Source organism: Fragaria vesca, linkage group LG6 (genome assembly GCF_000184155.1).
Source record: "Fragaria vesca subsp. vesca linkage group LG6, FraVesHawaii_1.0, whole genome shotgun sequence".
Classification (NCBI taxonomy): domain Eukaryota; kingdom Viridiplantae; phylum Streptophyta; class Magnoliopsida; order Rosales; family Rosaceae; genus Fragaria; species Fragaria vesca.
Window position 1 is genome coordinate 9,681,814 of NC_020496.1, and position 12,180 is coordinate 9,693,993.

General features: G+C 37.7%; 2 protein-coding genes and 1 non-coding gene across 3 annotated transcripts; all 3 read right to left on the reverse strand.

Annotated features, from left to right (window-relative positions):
- Positions 1–1,227: 1,227 nt before the first annotated feature.
- On the reverse strand, positions 1,228–3,181 carry LOC101311684. Its single transcript, XM_004302750.1, has 3 exons — positions 2,428–3,181; positions 2,165–2,240; positions 1,228–2,023 (listed from the first exon to the last, which is right to left on the reverse strand). The coding sequence occupies exons 1-3, from the start codon at positions 3,085–3,087 to the stop codon at positions 1,842–1,844; spliced, it is 918 nt and encodes a 305-aa protein (XP_004302798.1). The 5' UTR covers positions 3,088–3,181; the 3' UTR covers positions 1,228–1,841.
- Positions 3,182–6,209: 3,028 nt separating this feature from the next.
- Positions 6,210–9,618, reverse strand: LOC101311976 (UDP-glucuronic acid decarboxylase 1-like). Its single transcript, XM_004302751.1, has 7 exons — positions 8,908–9,618; positions 8,667–8,814; positions 8,472–8,551; positions 7,597–7,680; positions 7,413–7,487; positions 6,993–7,085; positions 6,210–6,742 (listed from the first exon to the last, which is right to left on the reverse strand). Exons 1-7 carry the CDS (start codon positions 9,532–9,534, stop codon positions 6,536–6,538), a joined length of 1,314 nt encoding a protein of 437 aa, XP_004302799.1. The 5' UTR covers positions 9,535–9,618; the 3' UTR covers positions 6,210–6,535.
- Positions 9,619–10,517: 899 nt separating this feature from the next.
- TRNAR-UCG lies at positions 10,518–10,591 on the reverse strand. Its single transcript has one exon. It is a non-coding gene; the product is annotated as a tRNA-Arg (tRNA).
- Positions 10,592–12,180: the final 1,589 nt, after the last annotated feature.

Consider the following 12,180-nt stretch of genomic DNA (forward strand, 5'->3'; position numbering starts at 1 on the left):
GAGAGAGAGAGAGGGTCAGATTGAATCTTTAAGGGAAAGATAGACAACTCTGTTTGTAAATTGAACATTTTGGTCATTTTACAATGAATATTGTAGTGAACATGTGGTTCTATTAATCTTGGGCTTGGGCTTTTGTCCTGATTTGTTTAAATCTTTTAAAAGATGGGTTTTCTGTGTTTTACTTTTGTTTGTGGTAATGGGATTTTATTCTCTAAAATTTCAAATCAGCTACTGCTATTTGCATATTGGATCATATAAACTCATAACCAAAGCACTTTTAAAAGTATCTCTCTATAACAACTAAACTCCACATTAAGGCTCAATTTGGTATTGAGTTTTACATAAAATCACTTATAATCACCATTTTGAATTTTTTTCTTGTTTGGTAAAACCTCATAAAGTGCTTATTTAAAACTTTTTAGGCTAAATAACCACGATTTTAAAAAGCAGGTTATGGGTTGCTTATTTAAAATTAGTTTTTCTAAAATTGAGTTTTCTCACATCAATACCAAACTAAGCCTAAGAATCATTAACAATCAAACTAATTATACAATCACACCAAATAATGCATTAGCCACAGACCACAGTGATTGAATTAAGACACTAATTACCTCGAACCCTAATCCTCTCACCGAACATTAGAACAAGAATTGGCTACAAGAGAATGAAGAATGCTTGATTTTCCTTACCTGCAAAGATAGATGAAACCCTGATTGAATCTTTGATAAATCGCAATCATGGTTGGTTTCCATGGCGTCGTCTTAGAGAAATTGTATGAAGCCTCTGATCGACAATAAGAGGTCGATCAATTGGTTGTTCTTACTTTTGGGTCAAATGCTTGGAATGTGCAAACTCAATCAATTGAAGTACTATTTCTGCAAGCACACCGAGAATCACAAGACTGGTGCTAAAGATCGGGTTTTGTATCTTACTTATATAGGATTGTTGAAACAAATTGAGCCAAATAGACCCTTTTGATATTTGTTATACATCCAATTATCCTATTGCTTCAGAGAATATTGAAGACCAAAATTTTATGGAGCAACTGCCGATAGACATGAAGGTTAAATCAATGATATTTTTATTTTTTTTTTTTGTCCCTTTTTACACTATGTACTTGTGCCCTTGCATGGTGCATTGCTTCACTGTTGGAATTTGCAAGTTGTCCTTCTACCCCATTTATTTCATACCATGTGCAACCTCTTTATGTGTCAACATCAATAATATAGAATCACAAGGAGCATTTTGTTCTTATTCCTAACCAAAAACTGGTAGGTTTGGCCTGGCTGCACTATCCCATTCAAATCTGAAACCCTTTGAACCAAGGACATGGTTCTTGAGCCAGCAACCCAGAAATCAGGATCATATTTACGGTTTTCTAAGCACCATTTCAGAGTAGCAAACTGTGGTAAATACATAAAGAAAAAATAATAGCTTTTAGGAAGCAAGGCATGGCATGCAGTATTAAACAAAAAACATGGGGAATTGATAGAATTGAACAGAATGGAGCCATTGGCTAGCTCATGGCTAAGCAGACTTCTAATTTGTTGGATGGTTCCTCAAAGACTCCACCTTTTCTTAACAAAAGGTCCCAAACTCATAGCAAAGTTTGAAAACAAAGTGAACTTTCTCTTCTACCACTCAAGTTCCTAGCTAGTTTCTATACTAACCAAGATGATATAGAATCTGGTTCTTCCACCCATGCTAACAGTGCATTTACACTAGATTAATCAGTTTTTAATTCACATGCATGCAAACCACAACATTACAATACTATTCCCCAAATTTCTGTTTTTCTCTTCTCTCTCTTTCTTGAATTACCTCTTGCAACTTGCATTATGTTAATTCTTGGCCTTTAGTTTGGTAGGACAAGGTGCTGGTGACGCAGATGGGGTTGCAGACACAGTAGGCCAAAACTGAGCATTCTTCACCTTTGAGACACTTGCAAGCACACTCACTGGGGTTACATCTCCCATTACAGTCACCTTCTTTGCTGCAAAGTCTATGTTGAAAGATGACACTCCTGCTCAATAAATCAACAATAATTAAGTAGCTCAAATAAATGTGATATTTTCCAGATTAATGAAGTAACTACTAACTAGCTAGCTCCAATCTTGTATAAGTTTGAATGTTCAATGATATAAACAAACAATAATTGGTGTACCTTCCATTCTTGATAGATGCTTTCTCAGTTTTCCTTCACAGCCTTTGCAGTGCAGTGACACCCTCAACACTACAACCTGCAGACAATAATCATCGAATTATGAAAATTAAACGTTACAAGGTGAAATCAGATCATTAATTAGATTGGTTTTGTCTGAATGTGCGGTTAAGACTATACTGTTAATTGGCAAGAGAACTAAACCTCTATACAAAGTTACTACTCATATATGTGAAAAAAAGATGATGGAAAAGATCTGTAAAAACCTGGTTGGAAGGAGGAGGTGGTTTTGACAGAGATGAGGAAGAGCTTGCTGAAGAAGCAGATTCATATTCTTGCTTATTCATCACTGTGTTTTGGTTCTCCTTGTCTCCAACTGGGACCAATGCTGAAACCGGTTCATAATCCGATACCCCATCGAAGAACACCTTGTCACTCAAAAGGTATCTGGATGATCCAGGAGGAGTAATACTGATAAGATCAACAGGCTCAGCAGAGCTCTTCCTAACAACACTTCCACTTGGGACTGAAGAGTACTTCTTAACATTCTCATCAGACGGCTTCTTACTGTTAGACGAAGTACTCTTCCTCTTTTGCTCATACTTTTCTTTTGAGAAGCTCACAATCTTCTTCTTGCTCTGATCACTACTTGTCTTTGAAGATGAGGAGTTTTTCTTGCTCTTCTGGAGTTGATGGTAAGTTTTGGGATTGATTGGTGGTTGAGAATAGCAAGGAGGATTGATAAATCTAGTACTATTACTACTAGTGCTTGATCTTCTTGCATCTTTGATAATAGGATTGTGACGATCGATGGCTCGACCACCAAGTTGGATAACTGATGAGGAGGATGAGGCTTGATCCATACTGAAACATATGGCTGTTGAAGCTTGGGATGCACACAAGATATCTATGCCTTTCAGCTTCATTTTGATAATAATGACACTATAGGAGTAGTAGTGGTATGCAGAATCTGCATAAAGAGATGTACGTGAGAGAGAGAGAGAGAGAGAGAGAGAGAGAGAGAGAGAGCTTGAAGCTTACTCTAATAGATAAAGGGGAATTCGAGAATCATTACATGGTTTGAAGATTCCAAGCAAATTAGAAAATGATTAGATTATACAAAATATAGTATAATTAGGATGTGATTTTAATATACAGAATAGAGTACAAGCTAATACCATTGTGTAGACTATGGAGTTTGCATCCAGTATATTTGTGAACTCTTGAGCCTTTAATTTTTACTCTCCATCAGAAACTGTTTACCAGCAGAACTTCACTTGTGCATTGACAGTAGTTCACAAACAGCTTTAATGCTAAAAAACTGAAATTCACCAATGAAAGGGTCATCCACATATCATTGGGATTGAGGTGAAAGCTGTGTCTTAGCACAGTATAGGAAACCTGGACTATTGTTTTCATGGCAGATGTCTAGCCTGATCATAAGACAGTAAAAATGGAGGAAGAAAACAAAAGCAGTTGAAGAAGAAAAGTGGGGCATCATTTTCTTTCTTAGGAGCAGCCTACCAAGCATTGCAGAAAGTGATCTTTATGATTTGCATCTAACTTTTCTATGGATTTAAAGGATGAAAATGATGTGTGGTAAGTGCCTTGTTTCTTTTTTCTATGTCAATGTGGTTACCAATTGCATTATGGATACAATTTCAACATCTTCACCTAGCTAGCTTTCATTCTTGATGAAGACTTGCAATTTAAGTTCCACCTATAAGTGTATCTTTCAAGGAATAGAGTCATATTGTCCAATCATTTGGGGGAAAATCACATTTCTTTTTCGGCAATGAATTCATAAGAACACCTTCAAGGTCTACTTCTAATTATCGACTACAGATACTTGAACTGAATGTTATAAAAACAGTAAACAAGTTCATGTTTAATACTTACGCATGATCATGAGTTGTGATTGAGAGTTCAAGTATATATAAGACGTCTGTTAAATTCTTAGTTCTGGGTAATCTTTTCATACGTAGTACAAGTAATTAAGGGTTTCAAACAGATATCACATTGCAGATGTTGGACACTAGCACCAAGATAAATGTGTATTCAAATACAGCATTTGAGATGTAATGCAATAAAAATAGCATGAACTGTGTGTAAATATATTTCTGTATGAGCTTGGAGAAGAGTGGAGCCAGTGCCCGTGACAACTGCGTAGAATGCGTTGCCCTTAAGATTGTATATATATACAGGAAGGTGAATTTAATATAGAACACATCCTGCAGGGGGTGCCCTAAAATAATGGTGGGTACTGTGTTCATTGTTTGCTTGTTGGGCATTCATGCCCTACAGATTCATATTCACGCTTAACAGCAAAAACCCAACTTGTCCTTGAGTTCAGTTTCAGTTTCTGAAAGGAAACATAGGTCAGAACCTCACCAACGGCATTGTCTTGGGAGATCAGGATTCAAGATCTTTCTAGCTTTGGGAGATGAAAAGAAGAACCTTGTTGGTTGCTTCTGTATTTGCCCTCTTAATTAAAATTATACACATGAAATGGCAACCTAAACACACACTCAAATAATATTGAAAAAACACTTGAAATTGTTCGAACCATTCGAGTAAGTTATCTACTCAACTAATCTTATACATTTCATCGAACAACTTATTCTTACGCAGAAGGAAAAATATCATAGAAACAATCTTGCAACACAAAGCTACAAGGATTTAAAGCAAAAGGTCCCCCACAAACGTTTCTAAGAAGCTCCATCAACCATGCATATCAGCAATGGAACAAAGATTTGTGAGGAGAGCTTTCCAGATGATATTTATCATGAGCATGAAATTATTTAGATTCCTCATGGGGAATAAATTCTGCCAGCAGATTACAAAACCATTTGGAATTTTCCTTTTTTCTTTTCTGTAGATGGATGAGACACAAAGCTAGCCACTCTCTTTCTCTAGCAACCACTGATCGATATCAAAATTCTACTTGGCAAGCTCATAGAATCAGATGCTAATATCATTGGCTTTCTACCATTCATACACACGCTTCTTTTGCTCCCTTTATATCCCTGCCTACCTTGCACTTTCACCACTGAGAGTTCCAAATGTAAACGTTTCATGTTTTGTTATTGTTTTTCTCTCGGGACTTTATTAAGTGGAATAATATATATCACGGGGGTATTTACCTGTTTTGCTTCTTGTCTAAGATTATCATATACTGCTAATGTCGGCCATTGGTTTTGTGATTCCCAATCCTCCTTCTAAAGAGAAATGGATTCTAATAGTATTAGAAATAATCCCAAGCAAAATGATCGACATAATCTTGCAAGTGTAATACTGTCACGTATTTTGTAAATTGAATGTTTTCATAACAAGATAGAAGTGTTTCACATCCAAATTTTGCTTTCTTTACGACCCTTTCTAATAGTGGAGTGGGTTTTCTTGTCAGAACTTTATCCTTGCTTTCATCACTCGAATAGAGTTTGGTACTTTTCCTCTCTAGGTAATAGGGATACATATATGACCAAGTGTCCTATCCAAAAACCATGAAAGAATTTGATCCCAGTTTACCCATCAACAAGAAAAGGTCGAAACAACAAGCAAAATTTTCTTGGCTTAGCTTTTAGTTCGGGGAACCCGTTTGGACCAGATTCATTCATAGAATTGACTAGTCGTTCTTCCTAAATACTTTCAACTTTTTCGTACAAACCAAATGGTTAAATCACCCACCTATTAGAAAGATCAAACTCCCAGCCGACACTAGATTCGTTTAAATCTTTTCTGCAAGTACCCATATAAATAAGAATGTAATTGTGTTTATAGATCCCCAGCTCAAAACATATTCCCTTCATCTTGAGGAATGGATAGAACCCTTAACTTGTAACTCAAGGAAAGTCCCAGTGATCACAAATTTAAGCAGGGGTCTGTAAAGCTAAGTCATCGATTTCCTGTTTAAGAAATGGCTAAAGCTGCTGAACTTTAAAGAGTATATATGAACTATATATCTGTGCTTGTGTTGAAGTATCATGTGGAAGGTTATACTTGTCACTATGCCAATTGAAAAGAGTAACTTCCTGGACAGCATGTAGAACTGGTGCAAAGTGAAAAATCGAGAATATTTGTGCATACAGAAACACTTTCCTTTCAAGATACCAAAATTGTCGACAAAAACAATTGAGGATTACATTCCACCACCACAATTTGTGCCAGAAATGGTGGTCAAAATTGCCATCAACCTCTAGTGATTGTAGATTTTGTGCTAATCAAGCACTGTGGGAAGCAAGAGTTACATCTTCCTAATATTGCATTTTGCTAGAATTGCCAGGTAATGTAAGTTGAGGATGACAAAAATGAACGAATGAATTAAGATACAGCCATGCTTCACACTATACATACTGGTTGTCCTTTCGTTATTAATTAATTGCCTTTTCCTTCATCCTCATTTAAAATGCGGTTCTGGAAATCACTCACCATTAAAGGCAGTCCCTCCCTCAGTGATATTTTTGGCTCCCAGTTCAACAGTTCCTTTGCTTTGCTGATGTCAGGTTTCCTCTTATGAGGATCATCAGCAGTATTTGGCTTGAATTCAATTGTCGCACTTGAATCAATTGTTTCTTTCACAACCTGTTCATTCAAGACAATGAGAAAAGTACTAGAGCGTTCCTTTGTAGATCTCTCGCCATTTGGAAGAAAGAAATTTACTCAACAACACCAAACACTTTTTGAATCTACGAATAAGCGAGTAAAGGGAGAACAACATTAAAAGCTCAAGCACAAATAGCATCCAAGTGTTTTAGAGTATTTTCAGAACGGTAAATGGAGTATATGAAAAAAAAAAATTAAGATAATGAAAAATGAGTCAAGTAAAAGATACCTCAGCAAGCTCTAGCATGGTGAACTCCCCAGGATTTCCCAGGTTGAAAGGCCCCACATGTTCACCTTCCATCAATGCTACCAGCCCATTAACCTATTATTGCAGAGCAAGTGTTTCAGATCATTCATCAATTATTTCAACAGCTTGAACTGTTTCAGGTGATAACACTATGATGTTCATATCCTTACAAAAGAAATATATAATGTCTGCTGGCTTTCAGCTCATGGTCTAAAGTTCAACAGGAAGCTGAAGATCATATGATTTATAGTACCAGGCATACAACATAGATTCTTCAGAGAGTTTTTCATAACATGTAAAAGCCCCAAGGGAATATGTAAAACTGGGCATCTGCTAAGGCTCCCGAGGAAGAAGCAAGAAATAACTACACAAGAGAAAAGAATAGAGAAAGGACATCCATACCAAATCAGAGACGTATTGGAAGCTTCTTGTTTGTTTACCATCACCATACACAGTCAATGGTTGTTTGCGAATAGCCTACACAAATAGCCAGAGGGATAAGTAAACATATGAGTGATAATCACAATAAGAAACACCCAATGTACTAGTCATGAATCATGCATAACAAAATAGGTGAGTGATTGACCTGAGCAACAAAATTGCTGACAACACGCCCATCATCCAAACACATACGTGGCCCATATGTATTGAAAATTCGAGCAATACGAACCTGAAAACAGAAAGCCTTGTGAGAGTCTGACAAGCCAACAATTGTGAATGAACAAAATACATCTTACTTGAAAGTATTTCATAAGCATTCAGATAAAACGACTTGCATAAGAGTGAGCATGGACAGATTAGAAGTGACACTAATCCAGGGTGAAAATTGGTATTACCATAAACTTCAAGCAATCATACAAGGAAAGACCAAACTGAGCTACCTTCCACCCCTAATTTTATAAAATCTAGGCTCACCTCTGGTTTGCAAACTTCTAGAAGGATCTTACTGAACATGCAAAAGGTTAAAACTTTTTCCACATTCACACTCAACACAAATGTGCATCAGCTTCAAAACATGTCATAATAAAAAGGTACATTGGATAGATATCCAAAAAAAAAAAAAAAAAAAACAGGGCATAGACCACATGTAGACATATTCGCCGGACCAACCAGCCAACTCCAAGTCTTTCTTTTTAACTTATAATTAATTTCCCTTTCGACCAATAAGTAACTCGAAGGCTACGTAAGAAGACTTAGAACTCTCAGAGCAAGAGAAACAAGGAAGCACACATACAGTTAATAACAGGACAGTATCTGAAGAATAAAATGGCATGGAACAAACACTGGAGAAATAAATATCAATCAGACATGCTGAGATACAACCATGGAGACCAACAACAACAAAAAGAAACATGATACAACCATGTAAGCACTCTGCATTCTAGGCCTTATAGTCCAGACACCAAGTTATAGCTTTCATAATTTGAATAAACCTACTATCGGACTGAAATCTTCAGTTACCTCAACACCTGCACCTCGATGATAATCCATAGACAGAGTCTCTGCCGTCCTCTTTCCTTCATCGTAACAGCTCCTCTCACCTACGCAATATAAAGCACAAGCACATTACATATAAACACATCATCAAGCAGCACAGCACAAGTACATTACAGATATAAACATCCAACATATCAAAACCAATAGCCAGCAACACACCTATAGGATTGACATTTCCCCAGTAAGTCTCCTTCTGAGGATGCTCCAGCGGATCGCCATAGACCTCACTGGTACTAGTGATCAAAAACCGCGCCCCAATTCGCTTCGCAAGGCCAAGCATGTTAAGCGTCCCCATCACATTGGTCTTGTAATCACAGTCAAGGTTAACCATTTCGAAAAAAAATGCCGAAAATTTAATCAAAAATCAACAATTTAAACAACACAAACACAAAAAGGATATGATTGTCTTGACCGGATTGTACTTATAGTGCACAGGCGAGGCCGGACAGGCCAAATGATAGATCTGATCGACCTCCAACAGAATCGGCTCAACGACGTCGTGTCGAATGAGCTCAAATCTCGGATTGCCGAAATGATGAGCCACATTCTCCTTCCTCCCGGTGAAGAAATTATCAATGACGATCACATCGTTCCCTCTCGAAAGCAGCTTATCCACAAGATGAGACCCGACGAACCCGGCGCCACCGGTGACGACGATCCTGAGGCGGCGCTTGCCGAGGCCGGCGGGGACGCGAGCGGCGTTGTTGCGGAGGTCGGAGGAAAAGGAGGCGGTGGAGATGCGGTCGTGGGAGACGACGGAGGAGGAGAAGGAGCGCGGGATGGAGGGGTGGGGGTCGGAGGGGGAGAGGCGGGAGAGAGTGGGCTGGAGGATGAAGAAGGTGGAGCCGATGAGGATTCCGACGAGGATGAAGAGGAGGCGTTGCTCTTTGAAGATGTAGTTGAGGGATCTGGGGAGGGATCTGGGGTGCTTCAAGGCTTTGGGGGAGTAGGAGGAGGAGAGCGAGGTTGGGATCTCTTCGTCCCTCCTGTGGTTCACGCTCGATTGCTTGTGTAGCTGTTTCATCATCGTCTTCTTCTGATGATGATGGTGACGGTGACGGAGTGAAGCAGCTGGGGAATTTAATGATCTATTTTTTCTGAGAAGGAAGGGAAGGAGTTGAAGGGTCTGTTTCGGAAAGAGGTAGAGTTGGTTATTATGAGGAAAATGAGATCGGGCCTTTTTGGAGTAGTTTGGAAGGGATTGTCGTTGTCCATTTGTCTTTGCTCACCAGCCGCGAGTGTATCCCAAATGAATAACATGTTTTTTTTTTATGGAAAACAAGAATTTCATTAAAACAAAACGTGGAGCTACGAGAACATCCTAAGTTTATAATGTCGAATAGTAGAACTCTGGATGTATTATTTGGAACGCTATCCTCTCAATAGACATTACTTGAAACATTTGTGTCCTAAAATAAATGAATAACATGTTAGTTTGTATGTCGAGACATGTGTCGAAAACTTGAACGATACGACAGTATCATAATAAATTAGAACAATATATGAGAGACACGTATCAAACTCTATTGTAAAAATTCGAACTGAGTGATAAAAACATATTTCATTGCGATACTTATAATGATTGAGAAATCATATATAACATTGAGTAAAAACTCTACATTTGTAAGTTGAGGATGAGTAGCCCATTGGAACATGAAACTCTAACTATCGGAGCATTTGTGAATGGAAAATGAATTCGTAATAGTAGTCACTCGGAATGTTATCAAAGCAAGAGCTTGACTTGAGACATGGATATGGGGGTGAACAAAATTGGAAGTGTTTATTTCACTAGTTTTATTCGTAGTGATATGTTCTTCGTTGATGATACTTGCATGAGATCTTAACCCCTTGTGATATTTCTGAAAGAACAATTCTTAGTAAAAAACTAAGAAAACGGTTTTGTGTTGAAGATGATCGAGTGTTCTTGAAATATCGACATGAAAAAAGAAGATAAGGAGGTCCCATGTAAATGGAGGAAAAAAAACCAGAGGACGTCAAGTTTATGAATTGCGACCACAGTGGGAGTCGAACCCACGACCTTTTGATCCGAAGTCAAACGCGCTAATCCACTGCGCTATGCGGTCTCTCTGGCATAGTCCTGCTCCTTGTTATATATCTACGCAAGCTTGAATTTTTCTATCTTCACGTAACCCCTGACCCATGCATATATTTTCATATGGATGCCACAATGAGTATATTATTATAAACTAGATCTAATATAAAGTATATGTATTTGGGGATTTGCCTAGGCAAGAAAACACTTCTGTATATTTGAATCAGTGTTATCTCAATCCACAACCATGTCAATTGAGGCTTATTTTATTCGTAAAATGAGTAGTGATACAGTAGTAGTAAAATGAAACTGTGAAGAACAATAGTTTAGAGCAGAAATTCAATCATCAAACAGGTGCAACACATTAAGCAACTTCCTTAAGCAACAGCGAGCTTAACTCCAGCGTCCTTGACAAGTGCATTGTCTCATTAGATCCATGCTTGATCACTAAGGTAATAATGACTTTTCTGTGGGCTTTCCATAATGGGCTTGTTTGTGCTTTGGGCTAGCTGAAGAAGAAGAAGAAGAAGAAGAAGAAGAAGTCTTGTCATGGGAGCTCTAAAATTCAACGTCGGGTAGACTAGGCCTCCGTGTCCAGGACACCAAGAGATTCTGACCTGAGACGCTACGACATGCATAAGGACTCAGCCCTCCAGGTCGATCAACGTCAGAAGACTTCATGAACACTTGAATGTTCATGCCATTAACTGGAAGGGAACGGGTAGCAGGCACCGCCCTTAATTAGTTGGGGTTTGAAACACTGGTCGAGTATTGAGGATTATATATAGTGACTTAATCACCAACCTCAAGTCATGAGATCGATGACTTGGGAACCATTCAAGTCTTGTAATTTTATACATGGCGATTCACGATTGAATTGTTCCTTTGATCAATACGTATATAGGATAACGTTGTTACATGAATTTAATTAAGCTGCAAAAAGAAAACTCATAAACATGCAGAGGTGGTTAATTAAAGATGAGGAATATGAGTTAGGCTTAGATTATGTTTGATGTTCTCGGTCCATATATATATGTATGCAGTAGTATTCAGTATTCACTAGGTTACTAAGAAATTCATGCTCGATCACCTCTATATTTACATTCAATAGTTAAAAACAAAACAAATGAACTTGAAATTAATAGAAAACTGAAGCTAATTATACCATAATTAGCGCAAGCATATAAACACAAACAACACACATAGAACTTAAGACTTACCAGCGTTGTTAATGGAGATCGCCATGTCTGAAAGCTTAGGTCTTCTGATCTCTCTCACAATGTGCTCCTTAGATGGGATAGGGACTGAATGCGTCTTATGATGAGATCAGGGACTTATGCTCGTGTATTTATAGTAATCAACTAGTGCCTTGCCCATTAAAGATTCCTAGTTGATCTATAAGATTTACCAAAGATTACGAGAATCATATCAGAAGATATTATGGATTCCTTATTCAATATGTAAACTATATATTATTTACATATCACCAATATTACATTCCTTATACAACTCGTAATACTTAGATTAGGCTTAATCAATTGCTTGACTAAAAGTCACATAATATTGTTAAAAGTCCATAATAAATCTTTCAATCTCCACTGGACTGTACAATACTTATGT

Excerpts from the sequence above, each read along its gene's own strand:
- LOC101311684 (XM_004302750.1), bottom strand. The coding sequence starts at position 3,087 with ATGAAGCTGAAAGGCATAGATATCTTGTGTGCATCCCAAGCTTCAACA. Across the intron at positions 2,241-2,427 it reads CACCTCCTCCTTCCAACCAG|GTTGTAGTGTTGAGGGTGTC; the intron begins GTTTTTACAGAT and ends TATTGTCTGCAG. Across the intron at positions 2,024-2,164 it reads GCATCTATCAAGAATGGAAG|GAGTGTCATCTTTCAACATA; the intron begins GTACACCAATTA and ends TTTATTGAGCAG.
- LOC101311976 (XM_004302751.1), bottom strand. The coding sequence starts at position 9,534 with ATGATGAAACAGCTACACAAGCAATCGAGCGTGAACCACAGGAGGGAC. Across the intron at positions 8,815-8,907 it reads ACAATCCGGTCAAGACAATC|AAGACCAATGTGATGGGGAC; the intron begins ATATCCTTTTTG and ends GACTGTGATTAC. Across the intron at positions 8,552-8,666 it reads GGGAAATGTCAATCCTATAG|GTGAGAGGAGCTGTTACGAT; the intron begins GTGTGTTGCTGG and ends TATATTGCGTAG.